The sequence below is a fragment of the Anopheles bellator genome, chromosome 2 (assembly GCF_943735745.2).
Source record: "Anopheles bellator chromosome 2, idAnoBellAS_SP24_06.2, whole genome shotgun sequence".
NCBI lineage: Eukaryota > Metazoa > Arthropoda > Insecta > Diptera > Culicidae > Anopheles > Anopheles bellator.
The window spans coordinates 26,443,674-26,456,819 of NC_071286.1; the positions used below are offsets into that span (position 1 = coordinate 26,443,674).

At 51.4% G+C, this 13,146-nt stretch overlaps 1 protein-coding gene across 2 annotated transcripts in view; it reads left to right on the forward strand.

Annotated features, from left to right (window-relative positions):
- The window catches only part of LOC131211703 (protein groucho), a 150,997-nt gene that overhangs the window by 102,625 nt on the left and 35,226 nt on the right, over window positions 1–13,146 (forward strand). For both annotated transcript variants that reach the window (XM_058205284.1, XM_058205283.1), the window contains one exon: window positions 10,097–10,141. In XM_058205284.1, coding sequence (XP_058061267.1) covers window positions 10,097–10,141 — 45 coding nt within the window. The remainder of the gene's footprint in view (window positions 1–10,096; window positions 10,142–13,146) is intronic.

A 13,146-nucleotide genomic window follows, 5' to 3' on the forward strand; every position in this document is an offset into this window, starting at 1 on the left:
AGTGAAAGAGAGAGAGAGAGAGCCGGGTTGCTGATGATCATCGTCAGCCAACCAGCTTAGAATGGGGGTAGTTGATGACGACGGCGCGATGGTTGCGAACACTGATACTCGGCGCCCTCGGCGGCGGTTGTCTTGGGTCTCGTTTCGGGCTCGGAACCCATCCCAACTTGTATATTGCGTTCCCAGCCACCCAGCCAGCCTGGTAGATGCATGGAAAAATGCATCATCCAAGGCAGGCGGGAGGGCTGCACATAGGACTTCGCGAAGGTGCTGCGCCCCGCTCGGCATGATCGGCCTCCGGTGAGGCCAAAAGCCAGAGGAGACATCCTTTCACACATCGTACGCGACGGCTGTGCATGATGTGGCATATGGAGTCATGGCAGATGACTGCTGCTGCACCATGACGATGATGTTGCTCTATGTTGCACTTTATTCGATCTATCAACGAACGGCTCCCGACGGATCCGAAATCCTGTGCCCCGGATATCTTCCCCGGGAGTGGGGTGCGCCATGCTGTGTGGTTTTTGGGGGTGGCTGGTGGCAAGACTAGAGCCAGCGAGTAACACTGTGAACGCCCATCTGACCTCCTGGCCGGGCAGCCGTGAGTGTGTAGCTCGAGCGAGTCAAGCCACAACAACAACCACACGGCGGGGTGGCGTCGCCACCGCCGGTGGAGTTTTTACCCGCACTTAATACCGCTTAGCCCTCGGCAGCCGCCGCCAGCAGCCTGCGTCAGGGTTGTTCGGGCTGTGTTCCGGTATATTAATGCATTTTCGGATGCATTCCTGGGGTGTGTCCTGGGCCCCGAGTCTTTACGGTTTACATTGCATCGTCCTCCGCCGAGAACCACATCCTCTCGATGTTTCAAAGCAGCAGAGTGGAGCCGGGTCGACAACGGCAACTTGCACAATGTTGTGGTCTGGACTTCGCTTGAGGTAGTCAACCAACCTGCACGACCTGCGGCGGAGAGGCTAGTTCCCTTGTAGCAGTTTTACACACCTTCACAAGAAATTAGTTTTCCAAGGTGTAGGGCCAGGGAAGACACGGGAGACGTAACAGCTGCTAGTCCGTCGTTGGTGCCGGCCTGTGGCAATTTGCGGCTAGCCAAGCAGCTATCGGCTGTGGAAAGGACGCCCAGCCCAAGCAGCCGGCCGATAGATTCTTTCTGCTCTTCTCGAAGTCCAAACCTTAGTCGAAAACCACTTCATAGACAACATCGCCGGGGTCTGATAAGTGGGTTAGAGTGCCGGGCATCATATCGTGCCACTTCCGGTGTGTTGTAGTTCGGCCACATGGCCAGATGCGCGCCGCCATCGCCCATCTGTCGCTTCAATCGGCTTCCGGTTGGCTTCCGCAGGATTGGGGGCCGTGTGAGTTTGAGGCGATGTAAGCCCCAGCGGTGGTTCTGTTTCATCCATTCGGTTTTGCCCTTCACTTCCCTCCTGGCCTGCACGCCTCCTTCACACCCGGGGCGGGTGGGCACCCCCCCCCACAGATAGTCATTGAAAATTGAAAGGATTTACGGAGCAGCAGTTGCGCCGGTTGTGTGGGGTTGATGAGCTGAGAACGGGGCCCCGATGGGACACTGGTAGAGCAGGGAGGCCAGCCACAGAATGTGTTGTCTAATTGTTTGAACCTACTAGCTCCCCGTTACGGGCGGAACGGAGTGGGGGTTACGGCTCCGAGGCGGCCCCACAAAGCATTGGCAAGGGAGAGAGTCCTTTGCCCGATGCGAGTTTATTTATGACTCGTTTCAATCGTTGTGTGCATAGTTGAACGAACGTGATTTGTTTATCGGGCACGTATCCTATTATTTATTTGTATGTGTATGTGTGCGTAGGATTGGGGCCTTAAGGACCACCATTGAAAAAGGATTGTTGTGTGCCTTGGTCAGGGGGCCCCGTCTACGGCCGGTGTAATGCTTTGCGAGCCTTTTTATTGGAATGTGATCCCCGTTTCAAGTGGGATGTTCCGAATGTGGGACAATAATCCAATAATTTTGCCCAAGCCAATGGAGTGCTGCTTGTGATACGGAAACCCGGGATTTCGCTCGTTGATAGCCATATTTTGAAGAATCAAATGAACTCAAGATTTATTGTTTATTACTATTACAGAACGGGAAGAATCGTAATAATCGTATCGTAATTGATCGCCACTGGTTATCAATGGATGTTTATGAAAAGTAACGGGGGTCTGGAGATGCCATGACTGTCGTGAAACCTCTCTAGCTGGAACCTTATGAAACCTCACCACTCTGCACATCGGTCTATGGTCCGCTTCGGTCTATTTCGAATTGGCACAGAATTCCTTCGATCGTTCCACAGTTAATTCGAAGTCGCCTAGTTCGGGTGGGTTGTCGATTGTCTAAATTCGTAGCAGAAAGCGTACTGATCCTGATTGAGCGAAATGTGAGATTTTCCATCGAGTATGTTAGGTCTCAGGAAATATTATATTTTTTAAAGAATTCTACAAAATATTGTACAAATCATAGTTGTTTAAGGTGTACCTTCAAAAAAAAAATGTCAACCTACAAACCAACACACAAATCGTACCATTGCCATCCGCAGTTAACACCGTCAAAAACCCTGAACTCGCTTCGTCCTAACTCGGAGATGGCTCTATCAACGCAACTCTCCGTCCACTGCGCCCCTTTAGCATACAGCCCAGCCTCTCAGTATTCCGGCGCCCATAATGATTCATCTGAAGGGTCTGAGGCTCGGCAATGCCATTGGCACCAACACACAACGGCCGTCAGTCTCCACAAAAGTGCAAAGCATAACTGTCGCGCATGCAAATTGGCGTAAAAAGCGGTGCGGTGGTTGCGATGAATACACAGTGTGGTGGGGAGAAGCATAAAACTTCATAGCAACGGCCAACGGCGGCATTCCGATGTAGAGAGTCACAGAGACGTGCAGAGGGCGCCCATTTCCTTCTCGACATGCTTTGACACTGCAATAATTTTATTCTTTATGCAAATTTAACCATAACGTCTTGCGCTCTCTCTGCTTACACTGCAGCCAGGGCTATCGTCATCATCACCATCATCGTCAGGGCATCATGCAGGGGATGATGCGAGAGAGTAGTGCGGTGCGCGCGGGCTTAAGGGATCATTACGTACCGGGACCCCGCCCCACAAGTAGTCAGCATTTATTTTCCAAACTAACATGAACGCCATGGTCGGTCGGACCTTTAGTTTCCGGGAGGTGGTTTGACACTGGACATGAATTTCAATTAATGTTTTTTATTTGTAAGAGTGTGAGCTTCGAACATAGTTACCCGCCGTTGGCCCATATAGGAATGGCGTAATTAATCAATTATTTTTATTGATAAAACCTTTCCAGTTTTTTCGTGCGCCTAAAATTATGCAAAAGGTTTACCCATTTCTTTCTATCGTCCCTGACGGTGCTGTGTGTGTCTGGAAATGAATCATGTCGCAAACGGTGACTGCTTGAGGGGGCAGTACTTGCTTCCCGCAAGCACTTCATTGGTGGGCTCTGTTTCATAAACTCCCTTTCAGTCGTTCCGGTGTGCCAGTCGGCTGCTGTTGAGGACGAGTTTGTTGTTAATTATTTTGCTGTTAAATCTCCCCGTCTACACGCGCAGCACCGGCCCCGGCCTCGTAAAACCCGGTTCCGGCCCCGATAAGAGCGCGCTCAAATTAATGCCTTCCATAAAGATGTGACGGCGGACACCGCGTCCCGGATGTTTCGCCGGCGGCACGATGGAGGCGCCTGGTGGCCCACACGCCACGCCACTCCACAAACGTTTCCGGAAAATGGGTGGTTGGCTTTTTCGCCAACGGTCTTGTCAGTCTTGTCAGAATCTATTTTCCTTATGGTGCGCCATTGTAAGCGAAACGGGAAGAAAGCGGGGCCAGCCGGCCGGCCGGCCGGGGGTCCTCTTGTTGTGTGCGCGTTGATGAGGAGCGCCGCGTACATTGCGGTTTTTGTACGCCAGAAGTTGAAGTTGATGGCGGAGAGGACTTTGTTTTCCAGTTTGTCGGCCCCATGAATAGGACGACCCTTTTTTTCGTTTTTAGGGATCTGCATTAAGCAGGGCGATGGGCCCCCGGTGGTGTGCGTCAGCCGGCATGTGTTGTGCGCTCGGCATGGTAATATTCGCATTGGTTCGGTGTTGGGTTGATGAAAAATGAGCAGTGGACATGAAGATGTTAATGTTATCGCTTTGCGTGCGGAGCGGGCGTACGGGGAATTGTTCCCCGTGGCCGGTGCTGGCGCTGGGTGCGGTCTCTGGGCCGGGGCCCCGTAGTGCTGAGCGCTCCGGTTCCATGTGCTAACACAGACAAATTGCACTATTACAGCTACAACGGGTCACACCGATACGTGACCGGCGTGGCCCGGAGTGGGCCGGCCGGCGATACTTATCTATTCTATAAAAAAATTTACGACCGTTCGGTGTCATGTTTCCCAACACTTGGCTGCGCGCTGCCGGGCGACCGACCACCATCATCGGCATCATCATCGGGCTTACCAGTGAGCGGGTCAAGTGTGCTATGGCGAGGCTTGTGATTACTATGGTTACTATGCCACAGCCGTTAAACAACAATTGCGCGATCGAACCATCGTCGTCAATGTTGCCCGAGGCAGAGTTTCTAATAAAGTTTATTAAATCCTAAATATGGTACTCGGAATACACTGAACCCTGAATTGTGGCAATTGAGGTTTACTGTTTTGATTATTTTGTGATGATAAATGATCGTTTTATTAACGTGCATTAATAAATAGCTCACTTCTTCTGGAACTGGAGTTGTTTATTGGTTGTGGAAGTTTGAATTGTCCGCTCCATGTTTTTAGTGGGGTTTCCTACATTCCTTCTATTTGATATACTCTTCGTTTATTTCATTTGACTTATAATGTTACAAATATATTAGTGTACGAAATCCGTTAGTTTTTCAAGTATACCATTTGCTTGTGAAAGTTGATGGTTTACTGTTAACAATTTTACATTGTGTTAAAGCCATAAGACGGATCGGAATAGGCCCCGAAGATACGGTTAAAGCATGTTGCAGTTCAATACACCATTGTTGTTACATGCTACAAATGGGCCATTCTGATGTCATTCGTCGTTAGCACTTCGTTTGTGGGACATGAAATATTCAAATCATTTGACCATTCTAATGTATCATTCTAAAATCATTCTGATGTATGCCTCTTAGCGGTAGATAACTGATCCAACAATACCACAGTTTGGCAATGTCTTTGCTGATGAATGCCGATTTCGGTGGTCCAGATATTTCTAAAAATTGGGAGCACTGCTCAAAACATTTTTTGTGCATTAGCATCCAGCTAAAGCGGCTTTCCATCTGTGTCGGATCGAGAATAACAAACAATAATGGCTGAAGTGCAACAGCATCCTTTTTTTCCGTCGCCTCCCATCGAACGGCGGTCATACAGTTTTTCACGTCAGAAGGAATGTGTTGGAATATTTATTATTTTTGCTTGACCCAGCTGTGCTCCAACGGTCGAGTCAGACTGCCAAGAGCGCGCGTGTCGTACACCGACGTTTCCGCGATGTTTGTAGATTCCGATTGCAGTTGGCCATCTGCAACGCCATCGATATTTTGCATCTCCAACGGCCACCCCGTTCGGTCGGCCGACCAATCGCTGCCATCCACTGCGTAATACTGTCAACCATAGCGCTGGGCTCCGCCCGTCGTGATGCTTATATGCATCTTGGTTGCAGTCCTATCGGCCGGTCCCTATCTGCGGTCGAGCCGCTGGTCCGGAAACCCTGGAGGAGCCCTGGGTTATGTACTAACTAGTCTAGGTCTCTCTGCACCGAACGGGGTGGCTCTCAATTCCGCTGGGTGGAGGCTTTCCATCATTCCAACGAGCGCACCCAACCCACCGGGTCACCTAGCGAAAGGCCTAGGACGACGACTCCCGGCCTTCGATGCCGGCCGAAGGCTCTCGGGTGCGCGCACACCGAACGATAATGACTCGGCGCGCGGCGTGATGGTTGGGCCCTGGCTCGGGGTCGACGCAACGACACAACCGTCAGGTGTCGCTGGACACAACGGATACGGTTGACCACACCGCCAGCGCCTTCGGCCTTCTCCCTGCCCGCCAAAAACCAATATCATCTTTCTACTTCAGACGCAAAAAACCTCACTGCCAGGGTTTGGGGTGCAACGGGCGGGGAGGACCCGGTTCGGTCGTCCGATCACGGAGGGTCGTCGACGGTTGGATTGGGAATGGTAAATGAAATGAAAATTTGGTATCTCGCCCGCTGGACCCCGCTTTTTGCGCGCTGCAAGAAGTTTTTCTGTCCCCGAAGCTCTGCGTTTGGTGCGTTTGTTGACACTGCGCTGCCGAAGGACCGTCGTTCCCCCTCTCTGTGCGTATGCCATTTGCATTGGAAATTCGTGCCATCACGCGCGCCCGGCGCCATCCCTTTTCGGTCGCGACGATGACGATGATCGGCCGTGGACGGTGCATTTCGATTGGGTTCGTTAGGCTGGAAGGACTCCGGTCCGCGCTCTGCCTTTCTGCCTCCCGTCAGAACGGGCTGGGTTGATGAGGTCCTGGGAAAACATTTCCTCATCGCTGCTGCTGCTGCTGCTGCTGCTGGGGGTCGTTGGTGGTCTCGCCTCTGCGCTGCGGTGTCCTGTGAAAAACGGACGACGGCTCCGGTCGGCCACCGCGTGTTTGCGCCGCGGACGGCCCGGGCGGCTTTCGCGAGAGCCCAACTCGCGAGAAGGCACCGGAAACGTAATATACGCATGGCTGGCTAGAGTGCCACCCTTTGTGCAGCTTCCCCGAGATGGTCGCGAGCCCACGGAGAGGCGTTCGGTTGTCGAAACGCGGCCGGGCTTAGGGTGAGTTTTAGATCCCAACGACGACGACGACGACGACGACGGACGACGGAAGGCGTCGGGGGTGGTGCTACTGATGGTGGCGGCTGATGTCCTCTCTCCGAAGGGTACGAGCCCAAATCAACATCGACCCTCACGATTCCAGCCGTCGCCAGCATAACAACGTCATTGCTGCTGCCGCTGCGTATTTATACAATATTAATTATAAATTTATCAACACAACCCGATCGCCGAACCGGTGAGGAGGCGGCAGACCGAGGGCGCCACTCCTGATCCTTCGCCTCCGTCCGTCTGACCGTCCTTTGGGCAGGGATATTTACGGAAGAAAGTTTTCGGTTATTAAATCAACTTAACGAGCCGCTGTTTCGGAACCAGGAACCGTGTTTAAAAATTCATCATTCACCATCATTTAATGAGAAGCTGTTAATGATGAACTTGAAGAATATTGTGTCACTAGTCATTTATTAGTGGCCATTGGTTTACTTTGCCAATTCATTTGAGTAACTGACATTTTCTAGTAAAATTAAAGCCCAATTCTTATTCTTGTTTCTTTGCTATTTAAACTTTTTTGCATTGAGGCCTTAAGCATACTTCGTTACATTGTTACATTATTTAACCGAGGCTCAAAACTGAGGTCCAATTGATCCTGTACTACTTCTACAGCTGCTTTATATCTTAGTAATGGGGGTAGCTATGTCCATTTAAAAATACGTCCCGGTCCATTTGTTAAGACTAAAATAAGCCATATCCGTTGGAAATGTAGTCCGGACATGGTTCCAGCTCGAGGTTCAAGTAAATCCAATGATATGGCATATCAACTCTATCTAGCCGTTAGCCAGGTGTTTCGTTAACATTCGATACTCGGAAAATTCGCATCGAAATCACCACTGAAAATCACTGAACCATCACCAGCGTCGACCTCTGCCACGCGCCATCGGCTTCGAATCTGGTCAAACTTACTCCGGCAAAACTTCCCTCCCGGCCGCACATCCCGTCGTTTGGCGTTACCGGCACACAAACACACAAACAGTGTTAGGCCATCGTGTTTCGGTGGCATGAATTGAAAATATGAAAATTCCCAAACTGTATGCTACAGTTTCCCGTAGGGGCGCGCGCTATCCGGATGTTGTTGGTTTGGCAGGAGGACAATTTGCCGGCACCGATTTCCGCGCACTTGAAACGGTAATACCCGATCCGCCGCGGCACTGATGAGCTTGTGGGGCAACAAGAACGAGGCACATCAACATAATCATTGCGCTGTGGAGAGCGAAAGAGAGAGAGAGAGCGTTGAGATAGCGCTGGGCGCCCGCCTCCGGGTGGTTCATCACGAGCTGCGGCAGACGACCAGCTGCGTAAATAGCGTCGAGGTCACAGCGCGCGCAACGATCGAACTCCCCAAACGACGAGGACTCGTCAAGGAAAAGGCCGGCCGCGTGGTTGCTGCTGCACCGCCGCGCTCTGTACGATCAAATCCAATCAAATTCACATTTGGATAAATAATTTCCAACATTATTTATTGAAGCTTCGCTTCTTTTTCTCCCTTGGATTGGGTTTTGTGCCAGGCGCACTGCGTCAGGCGTCGCCGGGAAACCCGAATTTCCCGAGCCGTGTCCCGCACGGTACACTTGAGCGAGCATCCGAATCAACAGCCCGCCGCCTTCGGAGCCTGCGTCGCTAATGCAAATATCTGTCGGTAGGAGGTCGGTGGTGAAGGCCATGTTTATGGTCCTTGGTGCTCCCGAAACGCCATCTTTCTCCCATTAACACACACAGGTGCCGCTGCTGCTGCGGAGGTCCTTTCGGCTGTACCACACCTTCACGCACACGAAATCGGTTTCAATTGGTGCCTCCTTACTGCCCCCCCGATTTCCCGTTGGGATCGGTCCAAAATGTGGCGTAGCACCGCTGCCGCCCAACACGTGAACACCGAGCCACGGCCCAGGACATAGAAATCGATGCGAAGTGATTGTGAAATTATTATCATCGTTCGACTGATCCCCTGCTGCTAGCCCCGTAATACCCGACCCCGGGCCGGGGTGGTGTTTATTCTCGATTTGCATTTCCAACGTCCAGCGGCGGCGCTGGCCCTGGGAAGTTCTTTGACGGAACGCGACCGACTGGGAGCGGCAGCAGTGGCATGTTATAAATAAAATATTTGGAAAATTAAATGCAATTTTCACTCGGGCGGGCACCACCTTTGGCCGAGCGAACGGTGCTACCGGTGACCCGGTAGATCGGCACCGGCTACGCACACGGTGCCGATGATGCTCCTGGAAGCCGATGCGCACATCCGGTTGCGGCGGTTCCATTGCGGGGCCCATGCCGGCCGATCCGAGCTGCGCTTCAATCATCTCCAGGGACAAGGTGCGCGCTCGCTCAGTAACGATGCAATTAGATGTGCAGTCCATTCCGAAGCTCTGGTTCCCGCTACTGGTCCACACCTCCGGTCCGACGGGCCATGGTAAAAATACCGGTCATTAGCCGTTCTTATGTCCGGCACCGGTGGCGTGCGCTGGTGAGTGTTTGGGCTGTATTTAATTGTATGCCTCCTGCTGCACTACGGCCGGACGATCGATCGTGGGGTATGTCTAATGAATGACTAATAGAGAAGGATATGGACAGTGGCCCAGGCCAGGCTAGTCAACGTGGTGTTGCCGTGCCACGTATCGATCGATATTGATGATTCGTAGGCACACGGCAATGCATAATAGAGATTAGTTGTCAGGGTGGAATTCTATTTATTTCTCGATTCCAAAACATTGACGATGGGCACTTACCTTTCCTTTTAAATCAGTTTTGAAACTACGTACAAAATTCTTCGTTTCCCACCGTTTCTATCGACTTCAAAATTGATGTTAGATATAGGATACGTCATTTCAAGTACTTTGCATCTCCATCGCCAACTACGACAATTCTTCATACATCAAGCAGCATACATTCAAAATGTCCATGATTCCTTTAGGCGATCCACATCATGGACCTAATTTTTTCTTCGTTCCTTAACGCCTTTGAGACGTTTCGTTTTTGAATGATTTTTGCCCACTGCCCCATGAACTCGGCGGTCGTGCAGCGTATATGTCTCGCCAGGCTCAGATGGTCTAGTCATGTTGTGAGCCCACCATTTTAACAGCCTCCATCCATCCAGCCAACAGCAACAACAATATGGCCAATAATTAAATGTTAAATTTTTTATGGCAATTTTAAATGCTTAATGTTTAATTTAACATTCGCTAATGGATGCTTTTTCTTCTCTTTTTACAGTATTACGAAATGTCCTACGGATTGAACGTGGAAATGCACAAACAAGTAAGTCCAACTTTGAATACCTTCCAACACTAGTTTCAATCAATGATTGTCGATCATCATTATCGGAGGATTCGAGGATTGCTTCCGACAACTGGAGGTTAACTGTTCGATGGCAAAGGCCCCATCATCTTTCGATACTTCGATCGAGATGAAGACTGAGGAAACGATGAGTTGGTTGACGAATCGATGTAATTAAATTAAAATAACACTCGTAACAACTGGTGAGACGCGCGCTGGCAAGGATGCGGTTCCGCGGTGACATTTCACTGGCAGCACCATGGCAAACCGGAAGCACAAACACGCGCACACAAGGAGGAGAGAGCAAAAGTCAAGCCTCGACGACCGATGCTGGGTGTCTGTTTCAATCTACCGAGCCCTAAATTGGCCTCCTCCCTGTCCCTGCCTTTCGCCCCACGTCCGGTCGGAGGTGGAGTGGCAAGCTCACATTTTAATGCGCCGTGCATATTCCGTACGTGACGACTTCATGACGACTTTCGCCAGGACGAACAACACCGACGCAGTGTCTTCTTTCGGCGGCTGCGGCGTCGGCGTCGACGTCAGCCTCGTCAGTCATGACATTTATGGTCTCGAGGGACCCCACCACCACCGCTCTGGTGTGTCTTCTGGTGTGCTTCCATTTTGATTTACATCGCCCTGGCCGACGTTGCACGGCCGGCAAGTTTTACGACCCTCTACCCGGCCGACCTCGTCGTGAGAGGTGGCTCCCGCCATCATCACCATCATGTTTGCTTAATTACGCTCGTTTTGCCTTTCTCCGCTGCCGCCCCGTGTAGTGATGGGACTGGGGTTTCACGGACTTCGGGGCCCCAAGTCCTTCAATTACTTCTCGCCGCCGGGCCAATCAATACTCGGGGACCGCGGGGCACCAACAAATCACTTGTCGCCGCCACCGCCTTACTGTGTTTGTTTCCGTTGTTTTCCTTCTGGTCTGGTTTTTTTGCGTTTCTGAAGGGATCCAGATCCCATTTTCTCCGCCCTTGTGATTTTTTGGAGCTCATTTCCACTGCAAAACGGTTGAACGTGGCAATAATATGGGCAGCTCCACAACCGGTTCAGAACCGATTCAAATTGAAATCGGTTCGATAACCTATTCGAGTTAATGAACCAGTTCGATAACCGATTCGAGCATCGGGTATCCTGATCGACCGATCGGTTCCGAACCGGTTTGGAATCGAATCGGTTCGGAACCGAGCCGGTAGTAGACCAAATGACAACATTCAACAGGGCTTCCTGTAGTTGGCACTTGCTGTCAAAATTGCTTTGCTTAAACCGGCGACCAGCGGCGAAGATATGTTTGTTAAACAAAGACAGAAATGTGCCAATCAGCAGAAGCAGGGGACAAACAGACGTACCAACACGAACACACAGCAACATAGCGGGCCGAGGGGCGCTGTGGGCCGAGGGGGCTATGATGGACAGATTTCCACGTGCCGTCTCGTGGAATGGGCTCTGGCCCCCACTCAACACTCGACTAACTCGATTATAATTCTCTTAGTATTCTCGTTTTCACTCGGAACCGACCGAAACATGCTTCCGACATAAAACGATGCTACTGGGCGCGGGGCGGTGTGTGGTGGGATGGGTGGCATTCAGTTCGCTTTTCGGTCCCATTTCCCGGATTGCGCGCCCAAGGAAGCGACCGGAAACTGGTGCTTGATTTCATTGCGCGCCCTGCCCTGGCGTCTTCCGTCCCAGAACGCCAACACCATCAGCCCAGCGAGGAAGGAGATGTTTATGTTGCTATTCCGCGCTGCTCCGGAGCACAAAGAAAATAATGTTCCCAACCCAACCCAAGTCCCGTGGCTGGCGCCGTCTGAGGCGGGTTGAGGGAGTTCTCGAACAAACGAGGACAGCCGCATCTTCCGAGTCCGAGGGCTTTCGAGGGTGTGCTCTCTCTCACTCTCTATCTGTCCGTGTCTGTCGCTCGGGGAGAAGTTGTAAACTGGAATAATAATCAACTCAAGGAAGTCGTCAACCACCGTCAACGCTCGGCTCGGCTCCGTGTGAGGGGTGGTGCCCCCATCCTGTTGTCCCCAGCAGGACGCGGGACTGTCTTCTCGGAAGGCAAGGCTGCCATGCTGTGAATGCTTTCCACGTGTGTGCCTCCAGACGCGCGCCCGACCAGAGAGCGGGTCGGGCGCACGGACATTATACGGCAAATATTTCGAGACGGTAATTCGGAAAAAGTTTTTTCTTATATAGTCATCTCCACCCGCCCGCTCTCTTTCCCTCCCTCCCGAATCGTGGCCATATTAGAGCCTGCGATGGGATGGTATTAGGGAGGCTTCCAAGGGTGACGGTGCTCCGGTTGTGTCCCACTTGGCTTCCGCCGGAGGGTCGAGCAATCTCTAGTGGAGTGAATATTGAAATGAGAAATCAGCGGTCGGGATCCCTCCTCTCACATACACACGGGTGGATGGATGGACGGACGGACGAATGACAAGAATGTGTTGGAGTCTCCAAGGAGTTGGCGGCGGGTGCGATGGGTTTGGTTGTAGACAGCAATAATAATCATATTATACACGGGGAATCAGATTAGAGGGCCGTATCAGCGCCAGCGGGGCGTCATGTCAGTGGAGCGGAAAGATGTTACAGAACTGTGGGGTAGAAAGGGGGCGGTGGGGGAAAGGGAGCCGTCCCGTTCCGCCAGGCACCCAAGGACGACGAGGGACTAAATGGTAATTCGATTAGTTTGTTCGTTTACTAGTTAGCTCGTGTCAATTATTTGCTGCGGTTGGTCCGGAACCGTGCGCCGTGGTCCGGTCTTTCGCAAGTGGGTCTATTGTTTCGGATTTGTTCAACAACAATGTCCTTCCAAACTTTTTGCCTTAAATTTAACTACCAATTAAATGTTGTTAAATGTAGCTATAGGTCTGGGTTAGTTTTGAAACTTTATTAAAAGTGAAGTTACTTTGTGGCACAATTGGGGCAGTCAACTGTGGGACTGACATTGAGTGGACAGTTTCAAAATATTTCAGTTCTTC